Source organism: Azolla caroliniana, unplaced genomic scaffold (assembly GCF_043228905.1).
Source record: "Azolla caroliniana isolate FFs.n. ecotype wild unplaced genomic scaffold, voAzoCaro1.0.p SCAF_11, whole genome shotgun sequence".
NCBI lineage: Eukaryota > Viridiplantae > Streptophyta > Polypodiopsida > Salviniales > Salviniaceae > Azolla > Azolla caroliniana.
The window spans coordinates 21,055,633-21,079,815 of NW_028230446.1; the positions used below are offsets into that span (position 1 = coordinate 21,055,633).

Genomic DNA, 24,183 nt, shown 5'->3' on the forward strand with positions numbered 1-24,183 from the left:
AAATATGGTCATTTTGTAGTTTATAATTTCAAATATTTGTCTTGGGGATTAGAAGGGTAAGATAATCGTCATCTTGAGCTAAATAGACCTTGCTGTGAAGCAAGAACCTCCAAAGAAACCATGAAGGAATAGAGATGGTTCATGAAGGGTTGGGGTTGGAGAACATTCTGTTTTTGTGGTTGATGTACAACCAGAACTAATAATATTAGATAACAAAACAAGGATTGTTAGCAAGAAGGCGAGAAAGAGGGATGAATTGATGAAATGTATTATGTAATGCATGGAATGCATTTAGAAAAAATCAAATCATCATGGCATGGATTTAGCAGAGAGAGGTGTAAATATAATCATTTAAAAAAGGAAATTGGCAGCTCTCAGTTTACTAAGAAAAACTCCCACCTATCTTGATATGAATTGTGTAAATATGGTCAATGTGTGAATGTAGTAAAGACAACCTTGAACTAAGATTGATGGAGATATATTGGAAACTATAGAGAATCTTAGGAAAATAAGTCTATACGTAACACAAATGGATTTGGTCATAGTAGTTGTGAATTCATACTCATGCTCTTTGTAATCACAATTCCCATCTCATTATATTCTATGTTTGTTGTGCTCGATGAAGTTTACATGTCATGTCTTTCCCTACTCTTTCTTCTGGGAATTTCAATTGAAATTTTTGACCAATACTATAGTAAACTACGAGTCTTTTATTTTGTGAGCCTCATTAAGGAACCAACATATGAGAATGTACACAAATTTCTTCCGATGTATCACATTGGACCAATGGGTATCCCTTGGCCATGTCAAAATGCATTATACGAATATGATGAAGATTTGGTGTGTTCAAGTTTATGCATTGAAATGTATTTTAAGACACAATGGAGTCAATGGTAATAGATAGAGTGGGTCTACATTGATATGCTCATGCTCAAATCCTATTGTGTCTGTAAGTTTTGTTTTACCAAATAGAATTATTTGGGTTTTTTTTGGAACATACAAGAATGTCCATATGAATTGGATTCCTTGCTTGCTCATAGTTGGGTCCAAACATTTCTCAAATGTCTTTATCTAGATGTCACAAAGATATGTTGATCAAGTCACCTTTATTGGTAGCAAGTCGGGTCCGAAATGTTTGCCAAGTTGCATTTATTACTAGGGATCAAGTCTAAGGGGGATCAAAACCATTATTATTGGAAGGGGAGATGTGTGTATACTCCTCCACCTACATTTTCTCTCTCACAATGTTTCATACATCCATCTTGATGCACCAGACAAATTTATTAGGTCGATAAATTTTGTGAAGGGTTTCGAGTATTGTCAAGGCAAACTTCCAAAGCAGCAAAGGTTTAAAACTAGATGGTTCGATTGGTGCCTGACAAGAGTTAGGGTTAGGGTTAGGGTTAGGGTTAGGGTCATAAAACTAGATGGTTTGATTGGCCCCTGATGCAAGTTAGGGTTAGGGTTTCCGGACGAGTGGCACCGGAGAAGAAAGGAGGCGGCGGGAAGATGAAGCTTGGCTCTGGCTTTACCTATTTCTGGGCTTCTACTATTACTACTACTACAGTCTACTACTAGTACACATTACTCCTATACCACATCCATCCATCCGCTTTGTTCCACAGGTTTTACTTCTTTACAATAACACACACACACACACACACACACACACTCGCTTCACTCTCTCTCTGTCTCTTTCTCTTTCTCTTTCTCTCTGTGCGTCTGCAGCAGCCAAGGACAAAACAGACGGAGCCCGCTCTTTCCGCAGCAGAAGAAAGACGCAGAAAGACCTGTTTTAGCGAAGTAGCAGAAAGCAGACAGCAGCCGTAGCAGTAGGCGAATACCAACACCAAGAAGACTGACGGACTCATAGACGTTTATTTTAAGCCATGGCTTCTCCCCTTGCTTGATCTTCTCTCTCGCAGACAACCATGGAGTATGGTCGCTCTGATTCAAGCGGTAAGCCCCTCACATCTTCATATACCCCTTTTCTGAGTATTGTTGCTCTGATTCAAACGGTAAGCCCCCTCACATCTTCAGATACGCCTTTCTTTCTCTGCTCATGAGAACCCTTTTAAAAATCTTAGAAGAAAACTCAGAAGTTTCCCAAGATTTAGGAGACGAATCTCAGAAAAACGAGAATAACGAAGAAGATTTAGGTGGAAATTCACAGAAAAGCGAAGATTGAAAATTTTTAGCTGGAAATTCACAGAAAACTAAGATGAAAGGATTTCGCAGAAAATTTTCAGAAAATCGAAGATGCCAATGTTTCATCTGGAAACTCTTTGAAAAACGAAGAGTTGGCAGCAAATTCTGTTTCTCTATTTGTTTTGCTGTTGACAAAATTCCTTTCGGTGGAAACCTTTAAGCATCTATTAGTTTACTAAAGGTTCGAAATTTAGGGTTTCGTTTCATAAACCATTGCCTGGATCTGAAAATCCTGCAAAATCAGGGTTTCGTGCTGGTAAGTTATTGCATACAGAGAGGATACATGCCTGCAAATTAGTTTGTTGTTGACAAAATTCCTTCCTCTACAAACTTTTCAGCATATATTCCTTTACTAAAGGTCTGAAATTTAGGGTTTCGTTTCATAAATCATTTCCTGGATCTGACAATACTGCAAAATTAGGGTTTGGTTCTGGTAATTACATGGACAATAATTTGTAGCTCATAAATACTGATTTCAGTGGTATTTCTGTGTCCTTCCATTGAATTGTGATGCAACTATAGGGTTCCTGTGGTCAGTTTTCTCGAAATGGAGAGAACATATATCTGTTATCACATGGAAAAAAAGTTTCCTAGATTTATGCCTGTAGTATTGCTATGTTTTCTTCATTAAAAGTGCATAAAGCTGTATACAAAATTTCTGCAATATTAGATTTCGGTGCTGGATCTATGGATATAGTACACATATGTCAAATTAGGGGTTCTCTAGTGTAAAGCATGATTTCAGCAGTATTGCTACATGATAATGCTAGCAAACATGTGGATCTAAATGAGCACTAAAAATGCGAGTAACATATCTAGTCAGGGGCAAGTACCAGCATCTTAATTGTGAGTTTGTACACACTTAATTGTGTTTGGGATGTGTCTTAGAGACAGATCTTGACTCAAATTTCCAAAGAGACAGAATCTGGATATTGTCTCTAATTTTCAGGCAGTATTAAGATATTGCCAATTGAGACATTGCCAATTAGAATAGAATTCATTAACTGTATCAATATTACGAATAAATTGAGACATTGCCAATGGAGCAAAACGAGCTACAAAAACTTTTAATGATCAAAGTTGTTGGAAATTGCATTCAGGGTGACACCAATTATAGGCTCTTAATGACATTAATCTACGATCTCTTCTCTAAACTATAAGAACTTCATATCAATAGCAATGGAAACTGTGGGAGATGTGGGGAGATTAAAAGTGGTTATGACTTGGCTCTGGTCCATTATGGGTTTCTCTACTCTACCCTGCTGAAAATTTATGACGGTAGGATAGCTTTTGTATGTTTTGTAGTAGCCAGCACAATTGAAAATTACTCTGATGTACAAGATAGATGGATTTAAAAGATCTGTTTATGTTATTGGAACCTTGGTAGAGAGTAGAGTGTCATTGTGATCTTTTTGGAAGGCAAACAAAATATGTTCTATAATTTCATTTGGAGATCTTTCAAAGAAAGAAATTGCAGTCCATCTAGGTAGTTCTACTGATCTAGTTATATTTATTTTGGCTTATTCTCAAAGATGAGAAGATTTTAAGATTTAATCTCTCGTTTCATCTCATATGCTAGTTTGGCCTCTTAAAAGACTTCAATCTCTCGGAAATTGTGATAAACAGATGTGCACATAAATCTATAAAACTGAAAACAGTACAACCACAATATGTCTTCAAGAGGGTACAACCACACCACTCCTAATGCGATAAGTCAATCAAGGATTGCACAAGGGGATTTCTGACCAAGACACTTCAAATTGGTTACAATAGATCAGGCAACAGCAATGTGTGATGAACATAGGCCATGGCCATTTGACCATGGCAATATGTAATTATCAATTGGAACCGAAGGTGCTTCCCATGCTTTGGAGATCTCTCCATCTTGAAGCAGTCCATGTTGGAGATTTTCCAAAGACATGAATTTCTATCTATCTAAATTTAGAATCGTAGGCTCTTAGATATATAGATTCTTTAGTACCATATGTTGTATTTTTTTGGTTTGTCCTTGAAGTACGAGAATACGTTGTAAGATGTAACCTCTTCTTTAGTCTTATTGGCTGTTTTGGCCTCTTAAAAGATGTTAATATAGCTTTCTCTCTCTGTCTGTGTGGGAGACAGAATATCCTTTATGGACTTATTTTCTTTGAAATTTGTAGGGACAGATGATGATCTTCCACCATCTCAACCTGGACGGGGCTCTAGGGGAGGCAGAGTTAGTGGGAATGGAAGGTCTATGAGTGGTGGTGGTGGGCATTATGGACGCTCAGCTCCAGATCAACATTTACGTAAGCTAGAAAAGGATGCATATTGTGCTGTTCTACGGGCCTTCACTGCACAATCAGAGGTCATTACCTGGGTAAGACTCAATTCTTCCCCTTTGTGAAACCCCATATTATCATTGTATTTCAGAAATGTAACAAAAGAAAGAGAAGAAACTTCCAGATCCCCTGGGGATCTTTTATTTATTTCACCATTGCTCTCAAGTAACACTTATAATTGAGTAAAAGGAGATGGAATATTGACTATATAATGCTCAAATAGCACATAATAGTTTCATTCAATTTTTCCAGAGAAAGGAGCAGCTTATGGTTACATTACGGCAAGAGTTAAGGATATCTGATGAGCAGCATTTGGAATTTTTGATGGGAATAGATTCCAGCAGTGCACCTCACCAGCAGTTCAGGTCAGTGCTATAATGCAGTTCTTTATAAAGAAACTCTGATATACCCTGACTTTTTGTTTATTTTCCAAAATCCTCCTGAGTTTTTGATATTTCTTGAATCCCTGTCCTGTGGTCATCCCCAGAAAGAAAGTAAAAGGAATGAATTAACTTCTCATATAGAACATATAATTCAGAAAACATGGGATGAATTGATCATATATTTGCTCTTTTGGGGGAAATAGCAAAAACTCAGGGACATTTGTGGAAATAAACAAAATTCAGGGTATGTCAGAGTATTTCCCTTTACATATTTCCATAGTGACTTTTAGCTCATTTTGGCTGATGATGTGATTATTCTGAAAAGGGAAAGACGGTTGCAGGAGGAGGAACACATAGGTGGCATGTATGCATCAAATGTGGAACCAACACCGCCTTCAATTATGGCATCTCGTAAAAAGCAGAAAACTACTCATGTTTCACAATCAACTTTGCCACCTCCTCCAGTGAAATCTTCACTTCCATCTCCAACACTTGCTCCTGTTGGTCCAGGAAAGAGAGGACCTCCTCCAGGAGGAGCAAGAGGAAAGAAGGGAAAAGGGGTATGATACGAAGATTTTGAGGACATCAAAAAGTAGGTTTCTTTCGTCAAATTTCACTCATAATGTGTTTTCTATTTAGGGACGTCTGCAGGCCAGTGGGCCAATTCCAGGTACAAAATCAGGACCATCCCCAGGGGAAGGTTTGGTCTCTCGAATTAATCCTTGGATTGGTAAAAGGGTAAAGACAAGGTGGCCAGCTGACAATACATTCTATGAAGCAGTTATAACTGACTATGATCCAGAGAAGGTGAGTCTTTTTACTTCAAGCTCAAACTGTGACTTACAATTTATGAATGTCATTATATAGCATGATTTTATGTGTTGGAGCTAATTACTAGCGGGATCTTTAACATTGACCTTGAAAGGACCAAGAATGGCTAATGCCTGTAGATAATTTCTTTGTTCATTCCCTTGTTCCTCAAAATGAGTTGTTTTTTTTGTTGGATTTTGTCTTAAATAATATTTGCGTTTAGGCAACTCTTTATTCAAATAATTTGTGAGAATATCTGTGGTACTGGTTGTACTATATACTTATAGAACATCTATCTCTTCACTAATAAATTTCACTTCATGACCATTCAGTCTACTCAAATAATCGCTATGAATTGCTACACAATCTTCGTAATGTTAATTGTTATTTATTTATTTATTTATTTGTTGTTGCGTTTCCTAATTTTGTGTATATTGGTATCACTTGTTTCAAAGTGGTATTCATCCTGAAGAATTGTCTATCTTTGAAGATATATGTGCAGAATGAAATATTTCACATTATAATACCCATGATCTATTGTAATGAAGAAAATTTCATTGGCATAAGAAATGCATAAATGGAAACGCCTTGAAGTTTATTTTGCAATTGTAGTACTTATAAGTCAAAATCTTATGGATATGGAATCCTTTTTCTTGTAGGACCTGCATGCCCTTGTTTATGAGATGAACACAGAGAATGAGACCTGGGAATGGGTGGACTTGAAGGAGGTATACAATGCTGATAATTGGATCCCTGTATTTGTCATCCATGAATTCTCGCATAGGAATATGTTTTATAAATGAATTATTGCAGCATTTCAGTTTTTCCCTTATAATGAATTGACTTAGTCTGTTTAAATGGGTTGTTCTTATATAAGCTATCATCCAACGATATGCAAATTGTGGATGGACCTCTTGTTGATGTCGTTGGCAAAGGCCCACATTCAGCATCAGCTAAATACAGTATGAGTGGACGGGGAGCAGTATCAGGTAGAGGACCAAAGAAGGGAGGTGGAAGAAGTGGCCTTATTCCTTCAGCAGGGCGTGGTCGTCCCACAAGTAAAGGTCTAGCAAACTCATTTGAGAGGTCTGCTCCAGTTGTCCCTTCTAGAAGTTGGAAAGCATCAACACCTGAAAATGGTGTGAAAGGATTGAGACACATTCAATTGCCTTCACTTGATGCCCTTGTCAAACAGGTAGTACATCTTTATAGTACCGCTATTATAAGAGCATGATGAGTAATTTCATTTTGGCTTGTTTTCTACAGTGAGACAACACATTGAGATATAATTTCTTGTCCAACTTATGAGACATTATTTATATCTGTCTCTCTTTATAGACCTTTGGACATGATTTTTTTTTGTAGGCTGGTTTTTTTGGTAGACCTTTGAACATGGTTCCATTTTTATTTTGACACTATTTCTTATGTTCCAGGTTGATAAAATTGCAGAGGAGGATGATCTAGCTAAAATTGAAAGCATCAAGAGGGCAGCAAAGGTTCGTCTTTGGAAATCACTTCAAATTTAGTTCTCAGGAAGGAAAGTGGATTTAACAATGTAATTAAAAATGCAATGGCGGCAAATGCAATGTGGATAGTTCTGAGTGGCATTGTTTCTCAGAAATATAGTTTTGTCGGTTCTTATTCAGTGATCATGCTCACAATGGGACAAGCTGGTGTTCTACAATCCTCCTTACTATTTTTATGTTTTTGTTGCATAATTTGCATGTGCCGCAACTATATCATTGCCATATTTTTAGGATTTTATCGACTTCTATTCCTGCAAATGTTTATGTTTTACTTTCACAAGAAAATATACATGGTCAAAGATATGCAAACATTGGTGATATGGGTTTTCAAGTCATGGATGAATTTGTCCTCATTTAGATTTTTTTTGCTTACTCCTAAATTCCTACATTCTTATGGAATGGACTTCCAGGAACATGAAGAGATGCTGAGAAAAGCATTGGCTGAAGTTGGAGAGTCGTCAGATGATGGTGAAAGTGGTTAGTAGATTGCATGCGAAATATTTTACATTTCATGTTCTAATAGAAATTGCTATATATACGCCATAGTTTCATCAATTGTGTGTCAATCTTGAAACATGTCTTCTATTCATGTAAACCTACTAACTGCAAAGAGACTGATGTGAATTTCAATGTGAGAACCAGATTATGATGTCCATTGTGGAAATAAATTATTGCTTAAGAGTAACGGCTTGAAATGAAGACTCTTGCTAATGTATTCTTTTTTGCTTAACAGACGAGGAAGAAATCCCTCCATTTTCTCATACGCATGCGATGTATAGGGAGAGAGAGCGAAGGAGCAGGCAAGACAGTAGAGATCAACATGTCGATGATGATGAGGATGATACAGCAGGGGACCGAGGAGAAGGCTCTGACGGAGAGCCGTTGGTGGGTGATGGTGGTGTTGCATCTGATGCAGATGATGATCATCATGATGGTGATGATGGAGATGATGGCTAGATCAGTGGTGAAGTCGAGCATGATGGTTAATTGAGGTGACTTCATCTGCTACACTCTGCTCAGTGCTGACTATATGAGCATTGGGGGCAGGAATTTGCTTTAGTAGAAGGTACCTGCACATTTTAAAGAAAAGTTTTTAGGTGATTATGAAATTGAGGCTCTTTGAAGGGGGCTACCAATGTAACATAGAATTATTTCCTTTTCCTTGTCTTTGTTATAGATAAAGAACAAAGGTCTTTGTTATAGGTGCTTATCCACTAAAACTAACTGTTGTCATTAGTGACTGACTCGACTGACTTGACAACTGGATAGGTAGGATAGAAGGAACTGCTAATGATGCCACAATCTTAAAGACTTGATCAAGGTTTATCATAATAACTTGGCTATCAATGTATGTGTGATGGGTATTTCTGCAAGCACTAATCCATGATGCACAAATCCATTATGAGACAAACTTCATGGTCTGCATGATTATTGTGCTACCTGGATTTATGCCTTTTCTTTATCGTATTGAGGTCATAAAACGAGGTGGCTTTCAAGTTGGTCTTATATACTGTTCCTGAAGTATCTGTTGCTATGCATATGCAATTTGTAGTGTATACACCTGTGAGTGGAGGATCCGGATGGGTGCCATGTTTAGTTTAATTGTATACAGAGATGTTCTTATTTAATCATGTATGATGTAGGAAATGTTGCCAAATATAGGTGTAAATGCTGTTATTTTTCACTTTTGATGTTCTGTTGTAGAAAGCTTAAAAATGATTGTCTTGGAAAAGTTGCCTACACGTTCATAAAACTGTGAGGTGTCAAGAAATAGTTGCAGAAGCGAAAGATATGAGATTTTTAATAGCAAAACTAATTAAGAATTGAGTTTAGGTTCAATGTATCCTTGTGCAATTTGTAATTTAGTAGCTTGTTGTGAAAGGATAATATCTTATACTGAAAATTTGTGTAGATTTGGAAAAGATAAGATGGTTTTGCCACTGTAAAAGTGTAGCCAGGACTTTTACTGTGACACATTGAGCCTTAGCATGGTTAATTCTCAGCTTTCCAGATGTTATGTATTATTCAAGATGTGACATTGGATCTTGTTACGGGACTTCAAGCTTTTACAAAAGACCTATAGATATTACAGACTATTCATTGCTATCTTTAGGCAAGTATACTCTTTGATCTGTAAACAATTGGGGACTACTATAAAATCTGTATGTGTGTTTATATCTAAGAGCTCCATAAAAGAAATAATGATATAGAGCATAATCAACAATTCATCATGATACAATGGGCTACCAATGTGTTGCCACAGTGTATATTTAGGCATAGGGTCTATTATAGGATCATTCCCCTCACGCAATTAATCCCTATAAATTCCTTTTGATCCATAATTAATATCCCTGAACTACTTTAATTAATTAAATCCCGACTTATGAACCCATGCAAAGACTCCACGTCTGCATTCAAAGGCCAGAGGCCCTGTGGTAAGAACAGGAGATGCGATATAAAGTAGGTAAGGCCATATCATAATAAAAGAAATATAAGAAAGGGAACTTTAAATAGTTTGGATTTTCTCCTAACAATTTGGATTCTTTTGGAATGTATTAAGAGAATCTCTGCACGGAATATAAACTCGTCTAATCACAAGTTATCCATAATACAAATATCTTAGAATATTTTGTTAAAATTTCATAAACAAATCACCAAAAAATTGCACCCATGATGTTTACAACAATAGTTGCAAACCCCTTGCAGTCTTTTCTTCGTCAATATCATCTTATAATTCTTGGTCATTGAAGATCCTCGATGTTGAATTGCAGTTTGCATATAAAAAATGCCAATTTCCAGATTTCTAGAAAGCATAGCGCTTTACTAGCCAAACTAAGGAAAACTCCATAATACTACATATATATATATAGACAAAGCTACTTCAGTTGATTGCCCCAAATCCCTATTTTGAAGCAGGTGGGGTTGCAAGGATATGCACAATCAATATCTTTTGTGGGTTTTCTCTTATAGAACCAGTCACCTACAGTCTCAGAAATTGTCTTCAAAAAAGAGAAGTGAAAAATGTTACCCATAAGAATTTCATATTAACCATGCACTAGTTGAAACAACACAAGTCTTCAAATTTAGGATTTGTATATAAAACTCACCCTTTGTTTTATTGTGGGGGTTCTTCCCCGATGCCATATCATATCAAACTCAGACTGGCAATGAATGAAGCAAGAATTGATAAAAAGGCCACCATCTTCAGAACCCTCCACCGCTTCAATTGCTTCCAGCAACTTCACCCTGAATTCTGCATTTTTCCAAAATTAAATAGAACATCGGTGTATGAGAAAATACACTACATAGCAATGAAGTTAATGGTTGTGGGGAGATTCCTAATAAATCAAGCTCAAAACACCAAAAACTCCTAATGTTTTTTAATGTCTACCAAGTTATACCTATGGTTTTGTACAACAGAGAGATATTCTAGTCTTTGTTTCAAAACTTAGGGGAATCTCATTTCATTAAAATGGCAAAAACAAAAAGTAATCCTGTTCAACTTGATTTATGAGTTCATTATTCTGATTTGCATCCATCTAGGGTCTAAATTAAATTCAAAACTTGAAAATTTCAAATTTTCGTTACATTTTTAGTGACAGCATTTTCTGAAAACAGAAATCATCTAAAATACGTTCAATTTTCTTGCGTCAACCTTTTCTAAAAACTGCAACTATCTGAAATACCATGAATCAAACAAAATTATATGAAGATGTCCCGTGTATCATACAGAAACATAACTCTCAGGGCATGATTCTTCTACCTTGGAAAACCTTCATCTGGTCAATTGAACATTCAGCAGGATCTGCTTTGCAAAAACTCCACTTCCCTGATGGATCTGCTGATGCAGGGACAAGGGTATTGTTAATCTGCAGAGAGAAATACATGCACATTGTTTAGTATTAATATCCTCGCAATAATTGACTATGAATATTAACACACAATCTTGAGACTGAATTACTATTATCATAATTTGCTGGCCTGTTTTTGTATCTCGATTAATAAATTTCTTCCATTGAAATGGGAGGTTATGAAATAAAAATGTTCTATAGGTGGGAGGCAGCGGGAGAACTACAAGTTTATAACACCCTAGAGCAGATACACATTTTGATATCTGAATTTACATTTACGCATTTTTACATACAGAAACCCCATAGAGTTTTCTTTAAGGAGAACTATTACCTGCCATGTATCATAAGCCGGATTCAGAATGAAAAGAGGGGTCTTGATTGTCTTCAAAATATACTGCGCGAAAAAGCACTGCCAAATGCAATGGAGAGAAGCATCTTGCCAGATTAGAGTAGCCTAATGCAGGCACATTCACATGTATATCCACATTCAATGGGCATAATAAATATGCTTGACACACTGTAGACATATCCATAGACATACTGTTAAATATATGCACGAACCTGTTCAATGTCCCTATTTTTCTTGCATTCTTCAGGAAGCTGAGCAGCAATGCCCTACAACAAAAAGTGTGTGGATACCCGATAAACTAAAAAACTTCATACTTTTGGTAAGAGAATTGATGTGAATATCTTAATCATTTTTCTTTATCAGTAGCTCAGTTAAGCTCACATGTACAGAAACTACGTCTTTGTAAAAAGACTGGATAGTTGAAGTTTTGCCCACATCTTGTCTACAATAAGCGAAATACAAGCAACAAACAGGTAATTAGCAAGTGAAATACAATCAACAAACAGGTAATTAGCGAGTGATAAATAATGTGCTCTTCAAATTAATGTTAAATTAAAATCATTGAATTCCAGAGAGAAGCATACATATCAAGAAAAATGCCAGCATCACTTAGACATTTTACAATAGCTGTCTCTGGAAGCTGGCGTCGGAAGTTATCGCAGTGAAGTATGGCTGCTAACCCACCAGCAGAGCATCCAGACAATAACGCCTATAGAAGGATATGAAAGTTAATGTATCACTAACTGAAAGCTTCAAAATGTTTATTATAATTTCTTAAGAATCTTTTATCATGAATTATTTATGGAGCAATAAATAGAGAGATATAGCAAACAATTTAAGCATGCTCAGCACATATATACATGAATGCATTCAGGGAACTAAAACATACCTTCTTAGCCTTGTTCATGCCTATGGCCAGGAGGTCATCCATCACAGCCTGCCAGACCCTTTGCCCTCTAAAGTATATCTTCTTCACCTGTGCTTACAAACACCCCAGTATTATGTGCATTGATCAAAACGTTTATCATGATAAAAGAAGTGTGTTGTCAGATATATACTTGGTTACTATTCTCTAGTGTGACCTCAACATGTTCATCGACGTCTCCACTAAATGAACCTCCATCACAATACCTTACTTTTACCCGATTCCAGTTGTAAAATTCTGCAAAAGTTGTTGAAGAACCATTAAAGTTTTTTAACATTTTCAAGGAGTGTCCCGCCATTAATCTCCCTGACTATGTGACATATTCAAGCTTTTAAATAGCTAAAGAATTTAGGGAGGTGATTTGAATAAAAAATAACCCTGCAGTGGCCTCTTGCCCATTGGGTTCATCATTGGAACTCACATCCCCTGAAAAATAATCATCTTACTACAAGCATGCTAGACATAGATAAGACAATTTTGTAGAAGGATATCATCCACAAAAATATTGTGAAAGGTACATTCAAAGAAAGAAACATTACCAGGGTTCTTCAAAGGTGAATCGCTTAGGCTGCCACCAAAAATGACCTGTTCATCCATAAAATGTGAAGATCCTAGTCTTGTTTGAGATCTATGTAAGCAAGATTTTTTACTTGAACACCATCCCCCTCCCTGAAAGTAAGTTCCAATAATGCTTGAAAAAAGCTACAAAAAAAGTGTCTTCCTACATTATTCACAAGAAAATTCCAACCTCTAGATGGATCAGCCAGTTATTAACTCCAAGTCCTCTTCCTTTATCAAGATGATATGCAGGCAGACTACCATCCAAGCAGACTGCATTATTCAAAAACATAAAAAAATTTAATTCTAATGCATGTTCTGAACTTTCCGTAGACATTAAACTCAAACCCCCAGAGAAAATAAAAGACACTCCACTCATAAACTCAAACCCCAGAGTTCGCTTATATTCACTGGAACTATATATTAGAAAATGTAAAATGTCTGGAGGAGATAAAAATGGACCACAGCACATCTTTCCAAGGAAGAGCCACTATAATAAAGATCTGACACCAAGCTCTGAAAGCTTCACTAAGATTAGTCTTCTTCGCATTAGTTTCCCAGTGCTCAACATCCAATCTGACCCCCAAAATTCATCCATAAGGTCCTTATACCAGCATAGTACTCATGCAAGAACTCTGCCTTTCTCATGCCAAAATCCAGCATGCAGTACTTGATTAACTCTAGCAAAAGAACTTTGCCAGCAACCATTGACAAGCCAAGTCACAGATAAAGTATTTCTTTTCTACATGTTTCGATTCTACGCTGACCCTCACCACTCTTTTTGTCATATCCTTGTTTTCTCACTTAAACTAATATTCTAACAGAAACCCTAATCTATAGTCTAAAACGAGGTATCTGCAGTTTCTAGATCACAGAAGGGCTTCCATGTAACATCATATTTCTTCCAAAACACTTTTTGATCATGCACTATATTATCTCAAATAAATCGTGCTTCAGAAGCATTCTTTTTCTTAGTAATCTTTTAAATTGATTTTGCCTTCTTTGGTGCATACCTTCAGTGTTGCAATACTGCTCAAATACAGAGAGAAAGCAAATAACTGCGTTTTGCAAATTTTAACTCATCCTGTGCTAAGCCCCACCTCATAAATTAAACTCCGCTTCAGGAACATCATAGTAGAGGATCCTCTCCATGCAATACAATTAAAAAGGAGTACAACCAGTCAACAATCTATGCACTTGGCACTGCCATCCATCTTGCATGCACATATTACCTAATTCCAATGTAGATTCCAAAATATCGAATAAATAGTTTCAAGCTTAAACAACATGTTTTGTATTATCCCATTCAAAGCTTCCACTAAATCATTGCTAGAAGATGATAAGAAAAATGAAAGAAAATATATTTTAACATATTTTCAAGCGGCCAAACTGGCCTACCAAACAAGAGATTACATCTTAAAATATTGTCTCATCTCTGAGAAGCACAAACCAAAATAAATGTAAATAAGCAAAAAAGAGTAAATAGAAATAGACTAAGAAGTCACTAAGGAATCCCATCATTTATGCATGTAAGATTCTCATATCAGATAGATTATAATTTCTGTCTTCAAAAGATCTTTAGCATTGGTCAATCCAGAATGGAGAGGTTTCCGAAATGATAGAAACACCCACAATGGCGGGAGATAATGGACTTTATCTATCGCTTAGCATACATAATGCCTGATCCACGAGGCCAGGGCTGACATGCACAACAAATTTCTATCGCATGATCTATCATAAACCCTTTGCAATGTCCAGGTCAAGAGTCCATTTGTGTAGCCCTAATTGATTTGTAGCATGAGTAGGAGTATTGGGTCTAACAAAAGTTGTGATTGTTCTTTGTTAATTAGTTTGTGTGGTTGTAGCGCTTCAACAACTTCTCCCTGTCTCTTGGTTTCTAGCAAGATAAGCCCCATGCATCATTGGCCCTCATATTCCATCATCTTGCACAGTGGACCAAACCCTTGCTTGAAGAGGCAATGATATCCCCTCTTATTTCATTTAAAACAGTACAATGGCAAACATAATGTTCTTTCAATTCCACTCCCTAATGACACAATTTTGAAGCATCTTTCTTCTGGAGGTATTTGTGCATATCTGCCTACCTCAAATCTCTAGCTGATTTGAAGAAGTTTGCAGCTGCCCTATAACAATGCACAGCCCATGGGATAGATGTATGTACATATGAAAAGGCCTGCTGATGAATCTATCCTCAAATATGTGTAGACAGTGTCTTATAGTGGGCCATTTTTGTACCAAGAGATGTGGGGTTGATCCAGGTTATTTTGTATTCCAATATGATAATATCAGTTCCAATCACTCTAATCTTTTCCACTTTGATCATGTTTAGATGGGGACAAGCCAAGCCATACTGGAACGGGGGTCGTGCATTTATGCTTATGCCATGTGACTCGAACTATTGTTGAGTTTTAGCATTACTTTTGAACTTTGCCTATTGAAGCTCATTGTGTTACATACTAATCATGGCCTGCGAAATATAATGAACCAACAAATGTCTAAAAACGTGACTTTTGTGCATAACACACCTGTATCAGGCTGCAATGCCACCAAAAAGACCAGATTATGCAAAACCGGCAACATATCAACTATAATGGAATAAACCAGCAATATTAAGATTATTTCTTGTGCATTATACACTTGTACGAGGCTGTGAGACCACTGAAGGAACAATTCACTCTACATATATACACAATTAAAATAACCAAACAGCTCTAAGTTCAGTTTTTGTCCATCATACACTGATATCATGCAAGTAAGATAGAAGAAACAAATACAAGATCACTTCTTGTACCTCCTACATCGGTATCGAACAGTAAAAAGATCAATTGGCATGCATCATACATTTGTATCAAGTGGTGACATAAGCAAAGAGGTAATTGATTCAACATAATTAGTGACAAATCAGAAGAAACAAGAATAATAAAACAACATTCTAAGAGCTCTCTTAGTGCATCATACAATGGTATTAGGTTGTGAGACAGTCCATGTAATCATTGATTCTACATGATCGGAAACTAATTTCACAAGTGAAACAAATTAATAGATTGTTAAGATCTCTCAGCATACATTGGTTATGAGGATGTGATACCACTGGAGAAACCTTGATTCTACGAAATCAGAAACATAACCTATCAACACAAAAATCAGGTTGTTCATATGAAGCACTTGTATAACTCCAATTCCCTAATGCACGCATCAATGTAACCACAAGACATGACCAAAATGCAAAAACTAAACAAAAATGCATTAAAATCCAAAAGCAAAACATAAAAAATGTCGAGAAAATACACTAAGAAATGTGAGAAAGAAAAAGCATAGAAAAGCAAAAGAATGCACATAACCTGCTCCATTTTCTGCCGCCCTTTCAACAATAGTTCGGCGAACCCATAAAGATTCGTCAGGCGAAGGTCTGAAGAAATCGGGTTGCTCCCAAGAAATCCATAGTTTGAGAGATCCTTCCAAGCGGTAATAATTAAGTATGACGACCATGACAGAGCTTGAGAGCATGAAGGCTAACAAAGCTAGGGCATACTCTACAGAACTCCATGTCTTTGTCTTCGTTGGATAGGCAGGTGCCTCCACAGAGAAGGCAGCTAGATCTGTCATAGCATAACTGAGCTAGATGTCAGATCTTTAGATTGCATCGCTTTCGGCCACCTCCTTCTTATGTGTATATAAGTGGTATGTATGTATGTATATATGTATGTATGTATCAGTATGTTATGTATGTATGTATGTATGGCTTGTGTCTATTTGCAACCAAATATTCAATAGGCCTAGCAAGGGAATCACACACTCACACAGACGGTGTAGGAAGCGTTTCAATAATCATGTGAGATCTGCACCATCATATCATTATCCACAAAATGCACACACCCACTTCTAGCTCGGCTCTGCCCCTTGCATCTGTCGCGTCTAACTCTCCTTCTGTCGCGTCTAACCCGGTGTTGCCCATGCATCTGTCACGTCTAAATTGGCCCAATGTCTCTAACTTGGCTGGCTTTTTTCTAACCACGCCCCCACCCCTATAACCTAGTTGAAGATTGTAACCTGTCTACCTGACTCTAACTCAGCTAACCTAGCTACTTGCGTCATAACCTGATCCAATTTTTCGAAGAGACCATAAACTGTAAATATCACAAACATTCATTCACCAAAAACTTCAACGATCATGAGAGACCAATAATCCAAATTTTCATATTGAAACGATATTCAAATTTCAACCATCGACCCTAAAAATTGCAAAATGTGTCACATAATCAAAGAGCAAAAACTTTGAAGATTGTGCATTTACAAAGACCAAAAACTTCAACGATCAGGCATTTCCAACAAACAAAAACTCCAAATATCACCTGTGTAGTTTGATTTTGGGATTTTGAGAGACCAATAGCCCAAACTTGAAGATACAAAAAGTTTGGTCAAATCTTAGAGTTTTAGATATAAAAACTCATTCATCAAAACTTCAAAACTCACTACATCTAAACAAAAAGTCATAGATCATTGCTCTTGTTCAATGGATGGCAAAATACGCCCACAATTTTTGCAACAATCAACATTAGATTCCCTTGAAGCCAATGTCAAGTCATCATAATGCAAACACCGAACCATCTCGGTCTCACATATTGGCAACCGCCTCTTAGCATGATGAGCACCTCTCAGTAATCTTCTTGTTTGTGTTTTAGTCTTGTTTGGGAAGCTAGCAATAAGTTCTTGCCAAATTTCGAGCGTGACTACTCTTTTTCGACAAATTTGTTGCATTTGACTTATTGAACCTCTTTCTGGCATATCGACCGTTGTTGGTTGTGCACAAAACCCATTAGTTTATAGGTTGGACCTGTCATTTGTTGCATACAATCCTCAACTTCAACCGTGTTCATCGATCTACATCATTGCTCGGGTTATGTGTGAGGAGGTCATGCAAGCATACTCAAAAACTCGGGTTTATTTGAGTATGCTTGAATGACCTCCTCACACATAACATTGAAGGCAGATTCCGCTATGCAATACATGAGTTGGCACATTCACTGATAGAGGTGGTTCCTTTAAACAATGCTTACTTTCTACAACAAGTTATCAACCCATGTTTTTTTAGTGTGAAACCAACACAATAAATATATGGCACTCAATTTGTGATATTTGACCATTCACATTAATCCAAATTTGATGATCTTGAGCAATAACATTAGATATGCCATTATATTTTATCAATGATTTATTAATCACCATGGCCTTTGACCTTACAATTGACATCATTTCAAATCTAATTTTCAAGCAATTTGCTCATCTTTTGGGCCCTAATCATAACTACATACCATATATCATAGTGGGGTCTCCATGCCCATTGCGTTTGGTGCAACTGTTGCATACAATGGCAGCCCAAATTGATTAGTTTTGAATGTGGAGTCAATTGCCGAAGAGTTGTTTTGCAACAATCGCTCACACATTTCCAAGGAAAATGGTCATAGGGTTGGAGATTCATTTGGACCAAGCAAGTATGGCTAGACATGTGCCACTTTCCCTTGCTCTTTAAGTGCGTAGGCATCTTGCGTCATTGAAGACCAATCATCTTCTGACAATGCACTTCTCATTCTTTGCTTATTAGCCATATTATGCATCACATGTCATGTTATAAACAATCTAAAAAAAAGGTTCTAATGGACTAGCCTTAGACTTGTGAAATTATTCTTTTTGAATGCTCATATTGGCAACATGCCTAGCACACCCAACATCAAATAAGTAATCTATGCAACAACTTATTCCATTATGATGGATAGGCAAATGTTGCACATCAAGCCTCGTTCTTGGACATGACCACTATGACATCCTCAACCCTAAACCCTTCATTTAGTCTTATGTTCGCATGAAATTTTCATCAAAAAAGCTTTGAAGCCTTCCGCCACGTGTGAGTGCTTATTATGATCAATCTTCAAGGTTCACCTACGCAATGACGATCATATCAAGTCACATGTTTGTCTTTTTGGACCCCTTTCAACAAGAATGTATGATACTTTATTTGAGTCTTAGCTAGTATCATTTGTCTTACATGATTCTACCCTTACCATTTGTGTGGGACATATAGTTGTGTTATATCTTCTTAGACTTGTGCCCAAGATGTCATTTGGTGTAGTATTTTGTATTAATTGGCAACGACATTGATCAATTACTACTTTTATGTATGCATTAGATATTCCAGGATCACGAAGGTCTATGGCCCAATTCTTCTTTCACTCTATATGAATGTGTGAGTGGGCAATGGTTTGTCCGCCCATGCAAGTGCGCAACTATATCTCTCATTTATGTTACGTTATGGTTATGGTATGATACTTTTAGATTAGGCAACGTTTTTACACAATTTGCACTCTCAAATTTTAGCATGAGTCAACTCTTCATGTGCCTCCATGTGTTCAATTTGAGAGGCATCATTTAAAGATTGAATTGTGACTTTAAATATTCATAATAAATCGTTAACCATTAGTTCATATATACCTTGATTGAAGGAAAAAATCTTGGGGAACAGAACAAGGGATCCATGTTGTCCTCGATCTCGTAATCCTCAAACTTGATGTCATCCTCGGATGTCATTGAAGTTCCTAAATGTGACGGGGTTTCTTCTATTTTGAATTTTGACTCAAATATAAAATATTTTGCTTTTAAGTCACTTATATCTATCATCTGGTTACATGTTGAACAACCTAACTCTAACATGATAACAATATGAAAATGGTAGTTGTGGTTCTCTATTTTCAGCTTTTGGTAGCCATAGATATGAAAGTTACTTTGGTATCTACCAATGTGTTGCAGGAATGACATTGATGGAAGGTGGTCATTTGTGATCGTTGAAATGTGATCATTACACGTAGTTATCAAGTTTGGTAAATTTGGCCGAGTTAGTTTGCTAGTTTAGACTATTGGTACATGTTAGATGCTTGTCCCATTAGCCGGGTTAAAACATTACCCTAGGTTAGGTCATATATGTGGAGCCAGGTTAGTATATTGGCTCGTGTTAGGTGAAGGTCACATTGGCCCCATGTTATTTCCACGATTCCACATCAATTTTGGAAATGCAAACATTATGCAAATGCCAACGATTATGGTAAAACATAGATTTTTGGATGTTTTCGTCATCCTTGACAAAGAATCACATAAATATTGACATTCTTGCATAGATGTTGAAATTTGGGCACTTCTGATATAATATTTATGCGCTCGTATTTCCTAAAACATATAAAAATATCAATTATTTTAATATTTTTCAAAATGGGCTAGAAACACTTGCATTCTATCGGCAGCAGCTCGGCTTAAGCCTAAACCGGTTTGAAACGACTTAGCGGCTCAGCTCAGCTTAGGCTTGAGCCTTGCCAAACCGGTGAAGCCATTTAGGGATTTAATTACTATTAGGTTAGAGACTAGAGTGACGACTCAGGAGTCTACTGTCTGCACACGGAGTGACGACTCATGAATCTCCATACAGACGAGAGAGAGAGAGAGAAAGAGGGAGAGGTCTGAGGGAGCCTGCATAGTACAGAGTGGAAGACAACGACCTCCTGCTGCTTGCAGCCTACACGCCTTCAGCTTTCAGGTAAGATTCACAGATACTACATTATAGAACAATAATGTTTGACATATTCTATTAGCATTCACAAATACTATTTCCTACCAAAATGGTACGTAACATAGTAAAAACACCAAAGAGAAACCATATCCATATATAATTTATAGGTATTTCAACCTAAATCTAATTTAAACCTTGGATCAGAGTGGGATGGACCATGGAGCATGATGTGATTCGGATTGTTTTATCTTCTCTCTATCCAGCGCATTAGTGAAGATCTTTGAAAAATAGAAATCGAAGTCTAGAAGAACTTCCAAACCTCGTCTACATTATTTTTTTGCCTCAATTCTCTCTCTCTCTTGTATCTTCCACTTTGTGTATTGGTGTAAAACACCATCAATACCATATCCCTGTATCTTACAACCATGGCTTTAGAATGGATGGATGTAGCATATTACTTTCCTAATTGTTTATAACCATGTAATTCATCAAAGGATAATAATATACAGAACTCTTATGGGATAGTAAAGTGTTCCTTGAAAGTATCATGTTTGTGTATATATATTCATGTCTTCTTTAATCTACTCAAAACATTAACCCCAATGTAAAGGTAACCATTATACATTTTACCCTGAAATCTGAACATTCTTTACATGCCCAAATATTAATGGGATTTGATCATATTAATGCATTACTTCAATGCAAAACAACAGTACAACATTGTTTCGATTCTTCAGGTGTGCCTCCCATGCCAGGTGCTAACATATGGAGGTAAGTTAGTAGTCTATTGTTATTAAGAGCCCCAACTTCCCAAGTTTGAAAGTTTTAGCAGCCAACTCATGTATTGCATTGCGGAATCTGCCTTCAATGTTATGTGCGAGGTGGTCATTCAAGCATACTCAAATAAACCTGAGTTTGTGAGTATGCTTGCATGACCTCCTCACACATAACCCGAGCAATGACGTAGATCGATGAACATGGTTGAAGTTAAGGATTGTATGCAACAAATGACAAGTTCAACCTATAAGCTAATGGGTTTTGTGCACGACAAACAACCAATATGCCAGACAGAGGTTCAATAAGTCAAATGCAACAAATTTGTCAGAAAAGAGTAGTCACGCTCAAATTTGGCAAGAATTTATTGCTAGCTTCCCAAACAAGACTAAAACACAAACAAGAAGACTACTAAGAGGTGCTCGTCATGCTAAGAGGCGGTTGCCAATATGCATGACTGAGATGGTTCGGTGTTTGCATTATGATGATGAGCTCAAATTTAGAAAGCACAAACATAAAAATCAAATAATTCAAAGACATAATTGTATTGATGATGAGCTCATCTTGCAATTATCGGTGTTCTCATCTCGCAACTAGTGAAGGTATCAATTTCTTCACTTTAGAACTTTACAAAAAAATGAGTATGAACTATAGAGATTGAATCAAAATATGTCACGATAAATTATAATCAAATGTTTAAAAACTCATAAAACATATATTCGAGAATATGAAGAAAACATGACACTAACATAAAATTTGACTATGACATGACACTAAAGAGAATTAGAATTAGAATTAGAATTTTTATCGTCAATAAAGAGGCCAATTTTGACCTATGGGACCAGAGTATACATGTGTTCTTGATATATGTCTCCTTCCTAAGAAGGGGTATTCATATGTTGAAGCACAAAGTCTCTATGTGTTAATAAAGCATACACATATGAGCTCAACCTTCTAGGTGGTGTCTTAAGTATGGATCTTAAGTTATCACTCCCTCTTAGTATGTCGACATATCTTGAACGAATTGCACTATATGTCAAGCATGTGAAGAGCAAGTGACTTTCATCCTCTACCATGCCTTCATTGCATACTTTACATGTCTTCAAATTCATTACATTTTGATGCCATGATGCAACTTCAATACCTAACTTGTGAGATCGAGTGCGAAGTAGTGTAAGGGCTCTACGAGCATTGCTACTCATATTAGTAATGAGATAAGGTTGGATACGATCAATAGACATTCTTGCTTTATATTGAGACCAACATTCAGGGTTGACATTTGCAATTTAGTATTCTAGCTGTGTCCTCTTAGCATCCTCCCACGTAATCCTTAATGATTCCACCAACCTTTCCTCAATCATTACATATTGCATAACATTGCTTAAAAGCTCTAAAAGATCATCCACACCCCATCTTCTAAACCATTTCTTTATGTCAACAACCCAACCAGATGAGAGAATCTTACTTTTATGATTCTTTTTAGCTTACATCCAACATTCCAAGAAAGATATGGTAATCGATGATTCACATATTCTTGACTTTTGTAATGTATTTATATACTCTTTGGAGTGCCAATAGTTCCATGGGTCGAATACCCGTTTCCAAGAGCATAACCTGGTAAGAGGTAGTGCATTTAACTCATAATTGCCTCCTTAAAAACATCTTTTGAATTTTCTCAATCTCGTTCCATGCATTAAGAGAGATGGTGCCACCCCATACTTCTACTCCATAAAGCAATACTTGAGTTACCATGGCATTGAACAACATTAATTTTACTTCCCATCCACAAGTATCACTTTGGTTGCATTGATTCTCCAAAAGGTAATATGATTTCCAACTGGCTTGGAGTCTAGAATCAAAGCATACACTCCATTTATTTGTGGCGGGTACATCAATACCAAGATATTTAAAGCTTTTAACAAATTGTATATGTTCACCTTTATATGTGAGCATAGGGTAATGATGAGGTTGGATGGTTTGCATTACCATCATTTTTGTTTTCTCCACATTCACTGCTAGTCCACTACTATGGCAAAATTCTTCTAATACCCCAAGTAAATGTTGCATACTATCAACATCATATGAAAAGAGTACCACATCATCTGCATATAGAAGCAATAAGATAACATGTTACATCAAATTGGGGCCATTCCATCCTTCTTCTCTTGCAACCTTATTCGCCACTTCTTCTAATTTATCAATACATAAGCCAAAGAGAGAGAGGGAGGGAGAGGTGAGAAAATTGGGATTCAAACCCAAGACATATACAATATTAGCACAACTTACTACCAAGGTGAGCAAATTTTATTATAATAACAAAAGGAATACGTATTTTCCCGTTCTCAAACGTATTCATTTCGAAACGTTTGTATGCTTGCAGAAACGCATTTATTACGTTCTAAATTTGGAAGTACTAGCTATTGGTAATAGAATTAAAATTAATAACATTTACGATATTACCACACCAATTTACTACCAGGATGAGCTAATTTGATTATAAAAACAAAAGGAACACATATTTTCCCGTTCTCAAACGTATTCATTTCGAAACGTTTGTATTACAATTTATGTTCTAAATTTGGAACTACTAGCTATTGGTAATAGAATTAAAAATGAATAACATATAGAAGCTAAGGCCTTTATTCACATGGAGAGAGTAAACTATTGAAATGACAACTTATTAATAACCAAGATAAAGAAAGGAAGAGGGAATGCTAGGCAAGCAAATCCCATTTTTTCAGTACTCGGTAAAAATGGGTAGAGAATTGCTAAGGAAGTGTGTGGTTGTTACACCGGCAACATGTAAATTTTGGAACTTGGGTAATGTACGACACTCTTGGTTAAATGCTTATTGGAAATGGCTATGGGCCATGCAAATTCCTAGAAAAGTCGTCTTGTTTAGATG

General features: G+C 36.6%; 2 protein-coding genes across 3 annotated transcripts; one reads left to right on the plus strand and one right to left on the minus strand.

Moving 5' to 3' along the window:
* The first annotated feature begins 1,708 nt into the window (after positions 1 to 1,708).
* Positions 1,709 to 8,754, plus strand: LOC147858475 (protein EMSY-LIKE 3-like). Of its 2 annotated transcripts, none has more exons than XM_087327157.1 (10): positions 1,709 to 1,959; positions 4,368 to 4,567; positions 4,782 to 4,894; positions 5,238 to 5,472; positions 5,552 to 5,719; positions 6,382 to 6,450; positions 6,600 to 6,917; positions 7,156 to 7,218; positions 7,659 to 7,725; positions 7,982 to 8,754. In XM_087327157.1, the coding sequence occupies exons 1-10, from the start codon at positions 1,932 to 1,934 to the stop codon at positions 8,203 to 8,205; spliced, it is 1,485 nt and encodes a 494-aa protein (XP_087183283.1). In that variant the 5' UTR covers positions 1,709 to 1,931; the 3' UTR covers positions 8,206 to 8,754. The 2 variants fall into 2 exon arrangements, with proteins under 2 accessions (XP_087183283.1, XP_087183284.1); XM_087327158.1 differs by having other exon boundaries at positions 5,564 to 5,719.
* A 1,132-nt stretch (positions 8,755 to 9,886) lies between these two features.
* On the minus strand, positions 9,887 to 16,630 carry LOC147858476 (pectin acetylesterase 8-like). The gene is made up of 12 exons (XM_087326822.1): positions 16,294 to 16,630; positions 13,122 to 13,204; positions 12,913 to 13,042; positions 12,507 to 12,610; positions 12,338 to 12,424; positions 12,033 to 12,157; positions 11,830 to 11,890; positions 11,661 to 11,714; positions 11,431 to 11,508; positions 11,012 to 11,117; positions 10,356 to 10,501; positions 9,887 to 10,247 (listed from the first exon to the last, which is right to left on the minus strand). Exons 1-12 carry the CDS (start codon positions 16,556 to 16,558, stop codon positions 10,125 to 10,127), a joined length of 1,362 nt encoding a protein of 453 aa, XP_087182948.1. The 5' UTR covers positions 16,559 to 16,630; the 3' UTR covers positions 9,887 to 10,124.
* Between the last annotated feature and the right edge of the window lie 7,553 nt (positions 16,631 to 24,183).